We start from the raw sequence: 17,259 nt of genomic DNA, 5'->3' as shown, positions 1-17,259 counted from the left end.
TGCAAGATTTTTCAACGGCATGTGCAGTACAATGATATTCTTTGGAGCAGTTATATCATACCTTGCTCCACACCCACCTGGTTTAGGGTACATACCAAAATAAATGCAACCAAGAGATTTTTAGGGCGGTTGGCACAGAATTTTGGGAGTCGTATCTCTTTTAAGGCACACATATATTTATAATAAATGTTTTGACAAGCAGGATTTTCTATTTTGAACCAACTGCTTGTAACTCAGTCTTGTGAAGTGGCCAAGACCAGGACTGCTTACCTGTAGGTTAAGAATGATTATTTCAATTTTCCAATAAAGAATTTCTTTCATTCCTCGAGGTCTTTCTTTGTCGGGTGTGGCTTGTTCTTAATGTCACTATTACTGAGAAAAAATGTTGAATGCTTACAAACTCGTATTACAGGTTTGATTGGATGGAAAAGGGAAAATCATACAGACCTTATTAGTGCTTGTGTAAAGGAATCAAACAAAATCATACACTGATCATGATGTGAGCAGGGCCTTTTCAAATCTAGGAAACATTTTCCATATATTATAGAAGAAATTCCCTCAATGAGTTGTTAGGTGTGTGCTAAAGGCACAAACATATACCACTCTGATGTGGATGCATCATGTGCGATGACAAAGGGACCTACCAGAAGCGCGATGAGGGAGAGAGAGAGGGTAGGAGGAGGATGAGGGATAAACAGATCCCACGGGGAAAGTTAATGAAGACAAACATACGCTGACTTATAACCCGGAAGGCAATGTGGGTAGATGATGAATATGTCCCCGATAATCAACAGGAGGTATTATAACTTCGATTCGTGAAGAATTGCTTCCGTGGCCCTCTGAATTTCTACTGGGGAAAGAAGATTAGGTCAGAGAATATATTTGATGTTTTTAGTTGAAGAAAAGAACGGCGATGACTCTCAGCAATGACAGTTTGTTATTTTCAATCATAAATGTATCTGTAACGTGACGTTTTTTGAAGATGCTTTCCCTGCAAAATTGTATATTAAGTTATTCTCTTTCACCGACATAATGACAGTGATGCTTGGCAAATCAGAGATATTGTTGATTTAAAGATAAAATAAAGAAGTCAATAGTCATCAGTATTTCATTGGCTATATGTACATGTTTGTGTATAACATATTTTTTTTTCTTTGTGGTTGATATAAGGAGACGATTCAAACATTTCATTCTGGCTGTAGCCGTTATCAGTCTCGTAAAAGTTTTAATTACACAGGGTCCACCCGAGAGTAGACCTGAACCATTCATATCGATGTACGGACACATCCGGGGTATTTTTAACCAACTGTTGTTTGTATCTGTCTCAGGCGATTGCCCTTTTCTCTGAACCCTCTAGTGTACAGACTTTGCCATGCTCGTATATAGGACCGTGTGATTCCTCCATCTGCCTTGCTGTTACTGGAGCTGAAGATTCCTTCTTGTCCAGTGGCTGGCCATGGCCTGGCAGTTCAACAGCACTTGATTGGCTGGTAGATGGCGCAAGGGTGCTGGAGAATACCGTAGACAAGAGTCGCACTGGCCTAGATTCCACTGATGTGTCGATTACCACTTCGTCTTCAGATTGAACGTCAGTCGAATGGGTGCCTTTCCAAACGGGTTCCACGAATAATGTTGGGTCAATCTCATAGACTACTGGCCCCACTTGTGTAAAACATCTCAATTTAAGATTTCCTCAAGCCCAGATTTTCCTCAGCTAATATCTCCTTGAAAATATCTTGTATGAAAATTCCTCAAGGAATTTCAGGACATCCTAGCCGATGACTTCCTCCTGTTCCTTGAAAAAATTTCATACAAACCGTTTTTGAGGAGATATCAGCTGAGGAAAACTTCGACTTGAAGAAATCTCAAGTTGAGATGTTTTATACAAGTGGGGCCAGGTCTCTTAGTAGGACGGAAAAAGTAGTAACATCCTAACAAACACCTTCCCAATAGTGGCGCTGGACATTCCTCTGTATCATCCAAGCTGTGTACATCCGCTAGGTCCTACATGTAAGAATGATAACGTATACTCATACTGTTTAGTTATAACACACAGCAGTTTTGTGATATAATCTCTGTTACTGAAGTATAACTCCACAATTAATACAAAACATTAATGTGATGCTTTTAAATCGATTTCCTTTAATACGACACAAAAATAAAAACATTTCATGTGTTTTCCTTTAGATCTATCATTTATAGTTCCATTTTATCGCTGTTTAGAAATTTTGCGATGTTCAAAGCTGTCCTTTCATACTTCAAGTCCTTTTGTGTTCAGAGCCATCAACATTGGGGAAAGGACGAAGCCTATTTACAACGCAAACAATTGCAATTTCCAAAATCCAAAGCAATTACTTCAAGTATATACTTACGTTTGGTTCTATTGAAGAAAGATCTACTGCAATATGACGTCGCTGAGTCATGACGTGAATTCAATATAACCAGATCGTACAACCAAAACCAAATCTAAAATAAAGCATCTCCAATTAATTTCATGACTATTTCAGCTGATACTGTAAACTCGCGCGTTTTCGTGAGTCTCAAATTTCGTGGTTTATAAAGAAAAGTCGTTGATGTATCGAATTATTCTCGGCTACAAATACGACATCAACTTAAACTCCCACGAATATTAATGATTTAACAGTAGTAATGCATAACTGTTGAATGTAATACTAAAGTATATATTTTAAATACTTTTTTGGTAAATAAATATGAACTTTCATTTCAGAGCCAGAAATCATGTTATGTGTTTGCAGTTATTGTGTTGATATTTCAATCAGTTCGTAAACCCACGCGCGTTTATTATAAAACTTCACTCACGAAAAGGTAATGTCATCATTTATGTAGCGTTACCATATCACAATGGATTACGTCATCGATTTTGACAAGCAGTAGTATGGCACATGCATAGAGTTCACCACATAACTTGTCTAAGAAAAAAAAACTAGTTAATAAAACATCACGATAAAAACTCATGTTAGGCTTTAAAATATACTCGAGTTGTAATATATTTGTGTAATAACAATAGATATAGAATTAACAGACGATAGTTTGGGACCTCGTTTTCAGGATTTAGTCGTGAGCCCGGTTGTTCTATCTAACACGACATCATGTTTTTATGTCCTAGCCTCCGTGACGTTTACATATGAAGTCCAAATGAATGGCAAAACGATACTAGAATCAAACTATTTCCGATTGAAATCTCCGCTTTTCTCTCTCTCTCTCTCTCACATATACATTGCACAAAAGGAAAATATTCATTGAATGTCAAGTATAATTTAGATATTCAGAATTTCATAATTCCTTTACAAAATTGAAGACACCCCCCTCCCTTCTCTCTCACTGTGTGTCTCTGTCTATCTCTCTCGCGCTTACTTTATAAGTCATTTACATAAATTGCTCTAAGAAAAGGAAATACAACTCACCAGTTTGTTCAACGCGTTGTGTGGAGAAATCACCTCTCTCTCTCTCTCTCTCTCTCTCTCTCTCAAATACACTGCCTCTTAAAAACATGAGCTGTTATTTCAAATTCTTTTAAAAATTAGTATTTAGATGTTCTAAAACAGTTTTATTCTTCTTTAACGATACATGTATTTAATACAATAACAAACAACAAATTGGTGCGGTCCGATCCTAAACCATATTAATATGTGTGAAGTACGCGGCAAATGCACCTCCTCATCTTAATTATGACGCCTTTTTTTCGTTCTCTTTGGATTTACCTCAGCCGCCTCCTAGGTTTACAAATTTAGCCCCTTAGCATCACTTACGAGTCGTAGAAGGACGAAACAGCTATATGATACATTTTAATTCAATATATGACTCTGCTGTGTCTAATTATATACAGCCTTGTTATACTGAAGTTGATGTATTGCTACATTTCCATAACGTTTCGATATTGAATCTCTATGATACTGAATTTCCCTTGTATGCTTATTACAAGATATTTGGATGTAATCTTACATTAAAAAAACCCAAACAAAACAATGTGTTCAACTACAGTTTTTAAAATGATGTAGGGTTTCCAGTCGTTATAATGATCTCATTGGGAAATATTGTCCTTATAAGATATGAAGTTGGACGTGTTTGATACCCGTGTTTCGTTTTGTCATATTTTGCATTAGTTTTATTAAATTGGAGTTTTTTTTATCATAATTCTGTTTACATGGTGGTATTTTGGTGTTTTCTGATGCATTTTGCACACGACAGATACATCTAATTTGACACGCCAGGGACTCGAGCTGGTACTCCTGATTCATCTGTTAGACCATCCTCGATACTCCAGGGCTCTATTCATTCAATCAGATCGGATTAATTTCCTCAGTACAAAAGTTTGATACTTAGAGAGAAGAAAAATGTAAAAGATCGCATTTGTTGCAACGGAACATAGATCTGTTTCACTGTAATGTTCACAGATAAGACAAGAAAGAAATGGTACCACACATTAATCAGGTCTTGCTATCATGCAGTGGCATAGAGAATGTCCATAGTCTGTTTTGGACGTTTTGACCATATATTGTATGTTACGTATATATGCATGAATTATTGTACCGAATATTTTGTGTTATATGTACAGATGATCACGACAGAAATACAAACATTGCATAGAAAATGAAACGAGATTTTATAAACATTTCAATATTTTAATATTCTTATCTCACTGTACATTATGAACATATGATTATGAAATAACGCATTGTTGAAAATCATTTAACTAACGTAGCATTTTTTTGATCAAATTTCCCCTAGATTTCGTCGTATATTCTTAACAGAATCAATGCCTCTGATGAGGTCGGCCGCCTTTTCTCCAATCATAATGCATGCGGCGTTTGTATTGGCTGACGGGACGTTCCTCATTACAGACGCGTCAGCCACGCGAAGTCCAGATATACCATTGACACTATAAGTAAAACGTAAACGTAACTTAATTACAATGTTTAAATTCTGTTAATCAAAGATATGTGTTAAATGGAATAATTATTGATCGAACCAAGAAAAAAAATCATGGAATCGATAACTATTGATTTATTGATATATTACAAAGAATGACTTACCGAAGTGAGGAATCAACCACAGCTGTTGGGTCGTCCGTAGTTCCCATACGACAGGTGCTTGTGGGATGGTATACCGTTACAGTAAAATGACGTATGTAACATTCCCAGAATGCATCTGACCGAAAGGTATGCTCAGCACATATTTGGTCCAGAGTTGATTTACTTTCAAGCTTCATTCCTATCTCTCGCAGGACTGGCGTGTCGATAAGTTTCTCAAGGATTCTCATTGCTGAAATAATGTAACTTAGTATTAGTGATAAATAACAATTATGTCAATCTACGAATAAAAATCCGGTTTGATTTGGTATAAGATATATGAGGATGTCCGTTAGCTCCAATTTTATACATCATACTGGCAGATGCTTGCTCTTACATGTCCTACAACTGTTATTTGGCGAAGAAAACTGTATTGGCAAAAGATGCAAAGAAATCCATTGATAACCAACACAGAAGATGAAAATAAAATATGTTATAGAGTATAGGTCAACAGATCTTCATTTCATCAAAAGAATTCTTTGAAATGATTGTACAAAAGACACACATTGTAAAGTGAATAAAACTTCGGATACAGCAGAGCCAAACAATGAATTCTGTCTCCTAAGACTCTTCAGTGATACTAAAAGCCTTAGCTTTTGAAGCTAGGTGGTGACTTAGATATACAAAATAATCAAAAGAAATGTGAAAAAACTAGATAGGGGATGCACTTGCCATGTAATTAAGTAAATTTCGGAATTCGTATACAATCGTATGTATGACAATTACAGAAAAAGTCCAGTACAGGTGTATATTCTGATCCGTGCTGCTATTGAAATCGTTAATATATAAAGATAGCTGGTTATCAGAGTTTACAAAAAAGTCTTTCCATCAGCATGGAAAATATATCACACATCAATCGTGAAGGCAATGATACTGATTTTAAAACACCTGATGGCCTATATCTCATTTAAAGTAAACAAGTACAGGTGATGAAGAACATGTTTTAACATGGAAATAAAGAATGTATATCAAATTACCAGTGAGATAAAATCTGTTCAGGAATGGCATGAAGACGACACATTATATTGACATAATACATGGCATTTGATAAAGATTGTACAAAAGACACACAAGTGTGAAAATAGTAGAGCCAAACAATTCATCAAACTGCACCATACAATATTTCGTCCTTCTAGGACTTGTTGATAAACTAATTATCAGACAAAGAATATAAAAGATTTTTCAACAGAGAAACCTACAAAGAAATTTGACTACTAAACAAAAACAAAAATAGACACATATTCTATATATGTAAATTTCGAAGTGCAAGAAACACAAAAAAGTCCTACAGAGTTTACAGGCCTGTTCCAAATATCACGAGTTTTGTGCAAAATGTCGCAAATTTATAGCACAGAGTTATAACAATCTGATATCCCAGAGTTACTGTCATTCGTTTAACTCTGATGGTATAGCGATAAGATTGAGAGCTGATGGGGGCCGAGAATGGGTCATAAATATTGCAGATTTATGGAAGTTATGGGGAAGTTGTGCTGTCGTCAAATAGATCCATTTGAGAAAATTTCTATTTCTTTGTGTGATATGAGACTGGACGTGTTTAATGCTCGTTGGTTAGCCTATTGGTTTCTTTGTTGTATACCTTGTTCTCATTTGAAACCGTGACAAGACCTTCTTCGATTGTCAAAGATTTACATGGAGGATGTAATAGATAAAGCAGAAGACGCTTACTCTTCCGGATTACCTGGTCAATATTTTCCTTGTGCTTTTTTCAGGAGTCGACAATTAATATCCTAATGATATTGATGTTTACAGTAATATGTGTTACAGACCTGTAGCAATAATACTTGTTTGTAAAGCTTTACATGTTATAATATATGTGATATGCATTTCTGAAAAATAATCCCAACAACAACAACAACAACAACAACAACAACAACAACAACAACAACAACAACAACAACAACAACAACAACAACAACAACAGTTTGTACCTATTCTTAACAAAATGTTTGATCATAAGAATTTCTGTTTTTTTATGCATTGATCGAAAAGTATTTTTTCTATACTATCACACGCACCTGATACGAGAGTTTTGACATCATCTAGGTGTTCCAGGTACTTTGGATCTATGTCGGGATGGTCGAAGGGATCCCTACTTTTAAGACGGATTGTTCCTTTACTTTTAGGATGGAGGAGAGTGGGTAAAAATGATATTGTCTCATTGGCTGTATCATATGTTAGTATCTTGTCCATAATCTGAAAATTTTTAATAGGCATTTACCAAACTTGTAAATTTTCTGCGCAAAGGAAATTTTGTTTAATTTCTTACTCAAATGGTTTATCATTTGAATTCTTTTGAAATGAAGCTAGTAATTAAAAAGTAGATACATTCACATTTTAGATTTGAAGATATGAATATTATTAAGTTACAATGTATATTTATGAATTATGTCTTGTTTACGATTGTGTTGTGAAATAATTGAAATGTTTTGTGTATTTATAATGATGTTGAAATCCCAACCTTGAATGGCATCTAGTCACTTAGAATGATTTTATCTTTAGTACGATTATTTGTCTACTGTTGTGGTCGGGTAACACTTACGTCATCCCTGTAATTCAAATGCATGTGCGGTCTAGCTTCTTCTGTCAGCCCATGTGCACTCAGGAAATGAAGCTGTATATCTGGACCCCGCCCAGCATCCTTAGTTGCACCATCCGTGGTATATACAAACCCCATACCTTCCAATGTAGTTGCCGCAAAAAGACCTTATAATAAAAATGTTAATTCATTGAGAACATTTTTCTTTTATATATGTTCTTATTTAGTGATGTGACATTACTTACTTGGATTTACGCACATTTATATGGCAAATGTTGTCTATGACCCATTATCTTTATTTCCTTGTGCCTTTTAAAATATTTCTTTGCAAATCTTTTGTTCTTATTGTGCCCCGTTCATTCCGTTGACATATCGAGTCTTTATTTATTTCCAACATCAAAATTCTTTCCCAAAAGACATGCAGAACTTAAAATTCTAAAATGATTTTAAGATACCCGAGACCTATTGCGATCACCTTTCGTCTGGCTTCCGTTAACAACTGACATTTTAGCCTCCCATCCTCCTTAAACATACCTGAAACCATCTTAATGATTCTTAATGATAAATATTCCGAAGCCAAAATGTGAACATTAATTAGAATTAAACTCCATAAAGAAATTTTGGGATACAATAACATAACATCATTCAAAAACTGTATTCATCACTGTAAGATATGTGGTAGCTATGTTTGAACACATATTTATATTTTGCCCAATAACTAAATTCACTTTCCGTATTTCATTAATGTCCATTATAATTAACAAGTTTCACATTTTGATATGAAATTATTATTATTGTTTAATAGTGTATAACAATTAGTTTAAGATTATTACAGAAATTATTATTATTTAATAGTTTATGCTAATTAGTTTCAGATTATTACAGAAATTATTATTATTATGTCATAGTGTATGACAATTAGTTCCAGACAATATCAGAAATTACTATTGTTTAATAGTGTATTACAATTAGTTCCAGATTATTATAGTACAAAATAGACGTATGCAGCATTTTACAACCATCCTTCATAATTAAAAGATGACGTATTTTCAGTATAGGCTTAACCATGGAATCTCATATTTTTTAACTGGACCTCAACACAGAGAGACAATAGGGCTGGAACAAAAAGGTGTATAAAAAGGTACCAAAACCAATTTCGCAAATATAGCTTTCAAAAGTAGTCAAAGTAAATCAAATCTTGTGAACAGACTAAAATATAACGTATTACATATGTTTATTGTTTCAAAAAGAGTAAAAGATTTACCATTCTATCATAAATCTATCTCTTGTGGGACGTAACACAGTCTAAAAATGTGTTTTGTTGTAAATGAGGCTGGTAATCGTTCCTCAATCTATACGACTGTGTAATGTATGTATAATTCATTCGAAGACTGGCAAGGACGAGACGACCTTATCTTTGCGCCTGCCTCTGTAACAAGGATACCATTCTCCTATAGTCGGTTTGATCGACTGTAATTTGTTGTCTATATACGTATTTCAATCCTTTTGCCATTGATGCGTTAAAAAGCGTTTACAAACAATTTAAAATATGTAAAATTATGTTTTAAATCTATCGGTGGTAATAACGAAGCCACTTTTGAGACACGATATCATTTTTCATTACCTGGTATTCACAAATGTCCCGCAATCCAGCAAAACAATTAGACTATTTCAGGAGAGAACATGTTGTAGTATTCAGGTTTTATCAAGATTTCTTTTACAAAAATAATGCTTAAAATACCTTATTTTAACGAACTCTTTAATATGTGTTTAAAGATATACCTGATTTAAGTAAAATATATTGTAATAATGTAAAAACATTGTTGGCCATCGACTCCGTCAATGCTGCACTGATGTTGATGTTCCGAACAACAGGTATGAGGATATGGTCCTGTAGGTTGTTACCCACCGGCAGATCGGCGACTACGTCTATCTGTAACATAGACAATAGACGAATAATAAAACTTCGATTTTCGAAGAGAAAGTTCCAACCATGTTACTGTCACTTGCAGTTTGATTGTAAAAAGAATGAGTTTTGAACATTCTATAACGAAAATTATTGAATCATGGGCAAGTGGACTTTTCATCTAGATTTTGACTTTTATCTCGGTCACATTGGATTCTCTTTAGTTTTCTCCATGGTTTCAAAGTTTCGGCCTTTAACACCACCGATGATTCCTAGAAAGGCGAAACAGCTTGGCTTTACTGTGTCTTACTAAGTAGAGCTAAACAAGTTGTTATTCATTTGTGTATCTTTTGTATGTTATTGAAAACTCTTCAACACTGAGGGGAAAAAGAAACATTATGGTTGTCAAACATTGTTCCTCATTAACATAAAATAACGGTAGAGAGGAGAAAATCGGAGAATTAAAGTCTTGCGTTGACGATAAGGAATCAGTGAAATAGGAATAAAACCAATGCTCCTGCACATACCCCTATTTCCTTAAGGTGTTGCTTAGGACCGATTCCAGACAACATCAGTATCTGGGGTGAGTTAACGGCACCTCCTGATAGTATCACTTCCTTATTAGCGTAAACTTTTACTTTACGATTTCCTCTTATCAGCTCCACTCCAACTGCCCTCTTGTTCTCTATGATAACCTGTAATAAGATTTTTCAAATTATTAGATTACGTCATACTTATTTTCATGAAAATATAACAAAATGCTTCTGTATTCGAATGAGACGCACTTGATATAGCGAAATTTTAGTATGGCGTTTTCATCACACGTACTACATTCAGTAAGCTGAAACAACATTAAACTTGAGAAATACTAGTATTTATAAGAGTTCGTGTTACATTATTGTTGTATTTACCTTAGTAACAAATGCTCGCGTTGCTACCTGTAAGTTTGGCCTTGACATAACTGGCTTGAGGAAAGCTTGATATGTGCTCCACCTCACGCCGTTGTGTATTGTGGCTTGCATCCTGCAAAATCCTGATGTCATAAAAACAAAGTGATGCAGAAGATGTTATCGCTGTTGATGTGTGATTTAATGAATGCTTGGCCACATTACCAAGAGGTTGTAGAGACATTTATTCAGCGCTATGAATCTTTATCAAATTTGCATTACATGAGGTCCTGCTTTGTAGTTATGAAGACAGTAGAATGAAAGATGGAAGGAAATTCGAAGAAAATCTAAAATTGCTACATTAGAATAACAATATTCTATTGTCTATTCAATAACAGCAAATCAAGGTTAGAACACCAACAATATTCACGATTAATACAAAAAATCAGGGTCCTGTATTGATGGGAATATATGGTGGGAAGAAAAAAAAAGAAATTTACCTCATAAAGGTGATGCGGGAAGAAAAGAATTACAAAAAAATATGCTCTACGGTATTAGCGATTTATGTTACTGTTGTTAATATTGTGATAGCATTATTTCAAGTTAGAGATATGAACGAGTAGGGAGCCCTTTCTGAAACAATTCGCCACCCTTTCTCCCGATCAATACGGTGTTTTTGTAACCTACTACGCATAGATACTTATAAAATGTTCCTCTCCATATACATAAATTGACACAAATATTACTATGATGGATATCTGATTAAAACAACGAAAAAAGAGGTTTGGGGTCAGGGGTTAGCTCAGTCGGTTGAGCATCAGACTTTGTTATTTGGGGTGAAGATCCGAGCTGTGGCTCGTTCATACACAAGTATGCAGGGAAGTTTGTACCCACCAGGAAGCTAAAATTATGAACCACCATGTGCTGTAATGGCTATGCAGTTGGGCGAACAATTCACCCTAATTGCATTTGATGTGTTTTCCACATTGTGTTCTTTGGCATTGACTTTCGACAAAAGTTTGAAAGGAAGGAACATCTAAACCATAGAGAAAACACAGACAAAGACTTGAATTTATAAGTCAGTAAATATTTTGTTGGACCGGTTGGTTTCTACGATAACCAAGACTACAGACAGCACAACACGGTTTATTGGGAATGTCCACTAAATCAACCAGAAACGAGGCTTCACTATAGGATATACCAGAATGTTCATACACAGTAGGCTGTGCTATAGTGTATATCATACATATGCACTCATTGAATAACAAGGCATGTATCTTTAGGACGATTGTAAAATACTAAAGTGTTGTTTAGTGCTTGTTTCATACCTATTTGATCCTCTCCGTTACAGTCAACTAAGTTGTAACCCAGCTGTTGTCCAGCCTGGATGTATTTCTCCTGCAGAATAGTCTGTGTAGGACCAGTAACATACAGTGGTCCATCCTTCCCATGATATTCTGAAAAAATAGAGAAAAAAACATAGTGTACCGAAATACACACAAGAATAATACATTATAATGTCATATCTTCATCATTTTTGCATAGAATAAAAATTAGGTAAGTGCTAAGATGTGTATCCACTTTCCGAAAGATTTCAAAAAAAAAATTTGGACAGGTATATCTATATACTCTGTAATATGTATCCACTTAGGGGTTCGAAAGATTTTTTTAAAATTTTGGACATGTATTGCATTTATATATATATATAATACGTCCCATCACATTTCCTGGCATCCATGTAAAAATGGCCAAGTTTGTGATGCTGCTTTTCCACCAAATAATCTTTGAACACTTTAGCGGCCAACTTATTAGCTTTTAACGTCTTGCGTTAAGTGCCAGGCGTTTTTTTTCCTTGTCTGCAGCTGTCGTCTTTTTTTGATCCGAGTCAAATAGGTGCTTCGTGTAGGGGAAACAACTCGTACAAGATAATAGCAACTTCTAGGATTCACTCTAGCCAATATTCCGACACGGAACAGAATGTGAATATCGCCAATCTGTGATTTGAAATTACGAAGTGACGCCTATAATGGATGGCGGCCATTGCCCCCTATATATTCAGCTGCCCCCTTAATTTAGCCAACGTCCAATCAGATCAATGCATTCTAGTCCGAGGTGCAATAATGAAGTATGTGATGTGCACCTTGCCTCTTAATTGACGTTTTTTTTTTATTATTATTATTTACAAATTTGGCAACAACATATTTGAGATATAAGTATGTAGTCGGCTGTCATTAAAGCCGTCTTTCAAGTACAATTTATAACAAATAATTTCAGCCGTAAATATTTTCTTCATCCAAATCCAGGATTTGACGAATGTCCTGTTTTATTTTGCCCAGATTTTTATATATTTTCTGAGTATGCCAATGCATATACACTGAACTTGTTTAAAGATAGGTTTAAAGATGCTCTTCGTTAGCTGAATGTAAATTATTTATATGTAAAACGTTATCATGGTAAGGAAGAGAGAAAAAATGACTAGGCCAGTTTGTCTGATTTTCCCTCGAGGTTAAAACTTAAAAGAGATCTTACGATGTTGATCAGATGAAACAGGCTAAATCATATGATGCAGAACATTTTCATGGAGATGTGCAGTACGAACTAATAGCGTACAGTGAAATGCCTGATTTGATTATTGGAGTTTAAATTTGGTTTTCACACATTGCTCCAAAAGTGAACAATCTGTGGACTGTATACTTTTCAGGGTTGACTGAAGTATCAGGTTTGTATTGCCAGTGTGAAATTGGTACCAGAATACCCACATTGCATCTGCTCAATGGTACATTTCGTGAACGTCATCACCTTGGTATAGTTCGTCCAACTGCCTCATTAGGCTTGATTGTGTGCATGATGCGATGATGATCCGACTCCGGTATTGACCATGAACGAACTGTACCTGATCACATCACCAATACACAATGATAGGGGGGCTATCGTATTCCCATTGACAGGAAGCACCTTTCTTTTTTGAAATGTGTGAAAATACTGTACTGTACAGGTAAATGATTTGTCCGAATCATGAGGTGTCAATGACTGTCCTATCATAGTTTACGGTCATGAAAAAACTTTAATACCTCGAATTATAAAACTTCGATTCTTAAGGAGGTAAGTAAGTAGTAATATATATGAATAAAATAAGGGCCTGGACAAAAACTTCGATACACCGGTACATCCGAATCATCGAAGTTCGATTAATAGATGTTTTATTGTACTTCAGAACCAGCCTTCACTGATTTTATATTTATATCGTGTTTATATCAGCACTATTTCAAAGTCCTCTTATTATACCGGTAATTACACTATTATAGATACAAATACGCATTTATACATGCATTTCAGATTTTATTCCGCCAGTGAAAAATCTTGTATATGCTGTCCGCACATCAACACTTCGCAATATATGACGGAGTTATTTAAGATTCAAATTTGCTGATTATAAACTTTTTGATTTCTAATTCATTTTTTTTCTTCGTGTCATATTTCGAAATGGACCAAGAGCCATTCATAAAGTTTGATAGTATAAACTATTAATATATTCTCAACAAAAAAGAAAGGTTAACATGTTTCCTTGGCGAATACCTGTAAATGAGTGAAAACACAATGACGTTTGTGCAATATTAGAAAATGGTAATGTTTTACATTACAAAATCCAAGGGGGTTACCAAAATCATTCAAGCGTGAGAGTCTGTATTAGCGAAAGAGCTGCACGACGTTTTCTGCGACTAACTTGTATCTTCGCATGAATTTCATAAACATTAAAACTGACAACTGTTCCTTAGATCCTTAGGACTTAGAAATCACCGAATCTTGCTATCTATCAACTTTATCATTATTCCCCGGCTGTCTCAAGTACAGAGAGAAAGGGCTGTAGGCATGATCCAGGCTGGGGAATCTCGCCGTCGAGTTGCACGGTATTTTGGTTGCAGTGTTAAGACAATTTGCCAGTTGGTAAGTCGTTTAAACCAAACTGAGTCAACATCCGATCGTCCCCGAAGCGGTCGACCCCGTAAAACGACCGCCAGGGATGACCGTCGTATACGATTGATACACTTGCGCAATCGATTCGTAACCGCAGTAGAGACTACAAGGACATTACATGGGCGTCGTGTGTCTCCCCAAACATTCCGCAACAGGTTGAGGGCCTACCAATTGAAAGCGCGGCGTCCCTACGCTGGACCCAATTTGTCACCGTAATAATCGACGTAACTGGACCCGTGTTCACCGTCGTTGGGCCTTACGACAATGGAACAATGTTCTGTTTTTAGATGAGTCCAGGTTTTGTCTGCAACACGGTGACGGAAGACGCAGAATGTGGAGGCGACGAGGGGAGCGTTTTGCGAACTGCTGCGTCGCAGAACGGGACCGCTTTGGTGGCGGAAGTGTAATGGTTTGGGGTAGTATTTGTGGGGGGACTCGTACTAGGCATTCTTAAGACGCCATGGCGTTGGCGCCATTTTTCAACAGGATAACGCACCAGCGCACACCAGTCGCATCAGCAGAACTTTCTTGCAGCAGAATAACGTACAGGTGTTAGATTGGCCATCTAAATCACCTGATTTGTCACCGATTGGATGACGCGTGAGAGAACGTCAAAATCAGCCGTCAAACTTACAGGAGCTGGCCCAAGCCTTAATCGCTGAATGGAACAACATCTCTCCTCGAATTATCCGCCGGTTTACGAGTTCCATGCGACGACGCTGCAATGCTGTTTACTTCGCAAACGGTGCCCATACCCGTTACTAATGGTGTTACCTTTGAAATTGACCCCAACGTCCTTTACAGTCGAATAAAATCAACTGAACGCGAAGTTTTATATTTATACTTAATGTCCGTACACCATCATTAAACCGCCAGCATGACGTAAAATAAATACACTGATTGATGCATAGTCAAAAACTTACTCGAAGTTTTAAACTCAGGGATTTCCACGTTTTCCGATTTTATGAAGTAAGGGAGGACATCTTTGTAGCTCCATCCATCACATCCCTCATTTGCCCAGCTGTCAAAGTCATGGCGATTTCCTCTCATGTACACCATCCAGTTTAGTGCACTACTTCCACCAAGAACGTGTCCACGTGGCCAATAACTCCTCTGAGGGGATGAAGTCATACATATTCGATTGTAACACGTTCTATTATCATCCAGTCTACATTATTACAATGTGAAAATTTGGTTTTACAGTGTTATAAAATATGTTATTCCATTCACGAACTTGAACATGATTCTATACGATACGGCCTTGACATACTTCTTTTCAAGAAGTTGGACATTATGATAGTTCGTTTTAATGCCCAACATTTATTTTCATCCTTTAAAAAGGAAACATGTATCTTAATTGACAAAGATGAAAGATGTTTTACTGCATTCAATTATCCCTTTTTGCATGTATTTTGTTTTTGTTTAACTACAAGGTTTTATATCTGATTGTCAATTAAGAGGAAACCAGTTAAGTGTTGACAGAAATTAACACGGGATTTAGAAATTCGCAAAAGAATCAAGGATGACACAAGTTACAGTACTGGATGCTTAATGTTGACAATACCTGTATTGCTTACTTACATTTTCGTTCATGGCCTTACAGGCATTCTTCTGAGGAACTGTATAATACCTCCAATCCTGTTCTGTTTCTTGCGTGTCAACAGCGGCAACAGGCACATCAATCAAAGGATTCTCCTCTGGCTGACCACCCGCCTCCAGTAGAAGGACGCTAATGTCCTTGTCCTCTGATAGTCGGGAAGCTATCACAGACCCCGTAGACCCGGCACCAACTTTACCGTAAACATAATTAGTTGCGATATAAAAGAGAACATCAATTGCTAAAATATCTACATGCTTATCCTTAATACATTTAATTCTAATGAGCAAGTTTGTGTTATCAGAACCTCGAATTTCTGTACTAAAAAGCTAATTTTTTCATTCCGACAGAATATATCATCTTTTTTTGCTAAAGGAATTTATGTTACTAGTTCGTATATAAGACACATGTTTAACATTTCTATACCCATCAAATTATCAATTAAACGTTTCTGTAAAATAAAGGCTGCTGGGATCACCTGAAGATAAATGACAGGTCACAGACGGAAGTTTGTATAGTGTTACAGTATAAAAACCTGGACAGTATGAAAACCCACCCAGTCATATCATACTGACAACCGGTTAAACACTCCTTCTGCGCTCAATGCTCGTCGCTGAGCATTCAATGGATCACAAGATACCACTTTAACAATTTTAGTATGTCATGGTTTCAGGACAGAAACCGAAGCATTCCTCAACTTTGCGGACACTTAAAGTCGAGTCCACATTCAGAGTAGAAAACTTTTACTCGACTTATGTAATGCTTACGTAATTATTGCAAACATTTATCATCCTGACTGCCTGACGAAAAACAAATAAAACAAGCGACAAACAGGTAGTTATTGACAACTTACCAATGATATAGTCATATGTCTTGTTCAGCACAGTGGTGGACAAATCAGTCTTTTGATACGACCCCCAGTAATAGGCCACGGCCGCCATAATGGCTACAATCACAGCTAAAGACACTCGAGCCATACTAACGCTGGTATCGCTCAGATACGATATCAGATGATGACTTCTGCTCAGTTAAGATGTGTTCCTGCGTATAATTGCATAAACTTAATAACTGCGTTCATCAGAAGTGTATAACAAGTGTAAACAACTAAATAAAATATTCAGAAGCAATGTCCTGCAGTGTTGGTGCATCACATTATATAAGAATTTTGCAGCAAGTCCTTGATCTGTTGACTCGTTGTTGGGTACAGCTGCAGAACTATACTATAATATTTCATAACACGTTTAATT

At 36.1% G+C, this 17,259-nt stretch overlaps 1 protein-coding gene across 1 annotated transcript; it reads right to left on the bottom strand.

The window, feature by feature from the left end:
• Positions 1 to 4,671: 4,671 nt before the first annotated feature.
• Positions 4,672 to 17,043, bottom strand: LOC132549721 (glucose dehydrogenase [FAD, quinone]-like). The gene is made up of 11 exons (XM_060213676.1): positions 16,866 to 17,043; positions 15,997 to 16,205; positions 15,339 to 15,528; positions 11,769 to 11,897; positions 10,465 to 10,586; positions 10,081 to 10,248; positions 9,430 to 9,580; positions 7,651 to 7,814; positions 7,127 to 7,304; positions 5,055 to 5,283; positions 4,672 to 4,900 (listed from the first exon to the last, which is right to left on the bottom strand). The coding sequence occupies exons 1-11, from the start codon at positions 16,987 to 16,989 to the stop codon at positions 4,735 to 4,737; spliced, it is 1,830 nt and encodes a 609-aa protein (XP_060069659.1). The 5' UTR covers positions 16,990 to 17,043; the 3' UTR covers positions 4,672 to 4,734.
• Between the last annotated feature and the right edge of the window lie 216 nt (positions 17,044 to 17,259).

Source organism: Ylistrum balloti, unplaced genomic scaffold (assembly GCF_031769215.1).
Source record: "Ylistrum balloti isolate Yb309-2 unplaced genomic scaffold, AGI_CSIRO_Ybal_v1 Utg370076, whole genome shotgun sequence".
Taxonomy (NCBI): Eukaryota; Metazoa; Mollusca; class Bivalvia; order Pectinida; family Pectinidae; genus Ylistrum; species Ylistrum balloti.
Note: the sequence above shows the minus strand (reverse complement) of the source record. Positions and strands in the feature narration are given on the sequence as shown.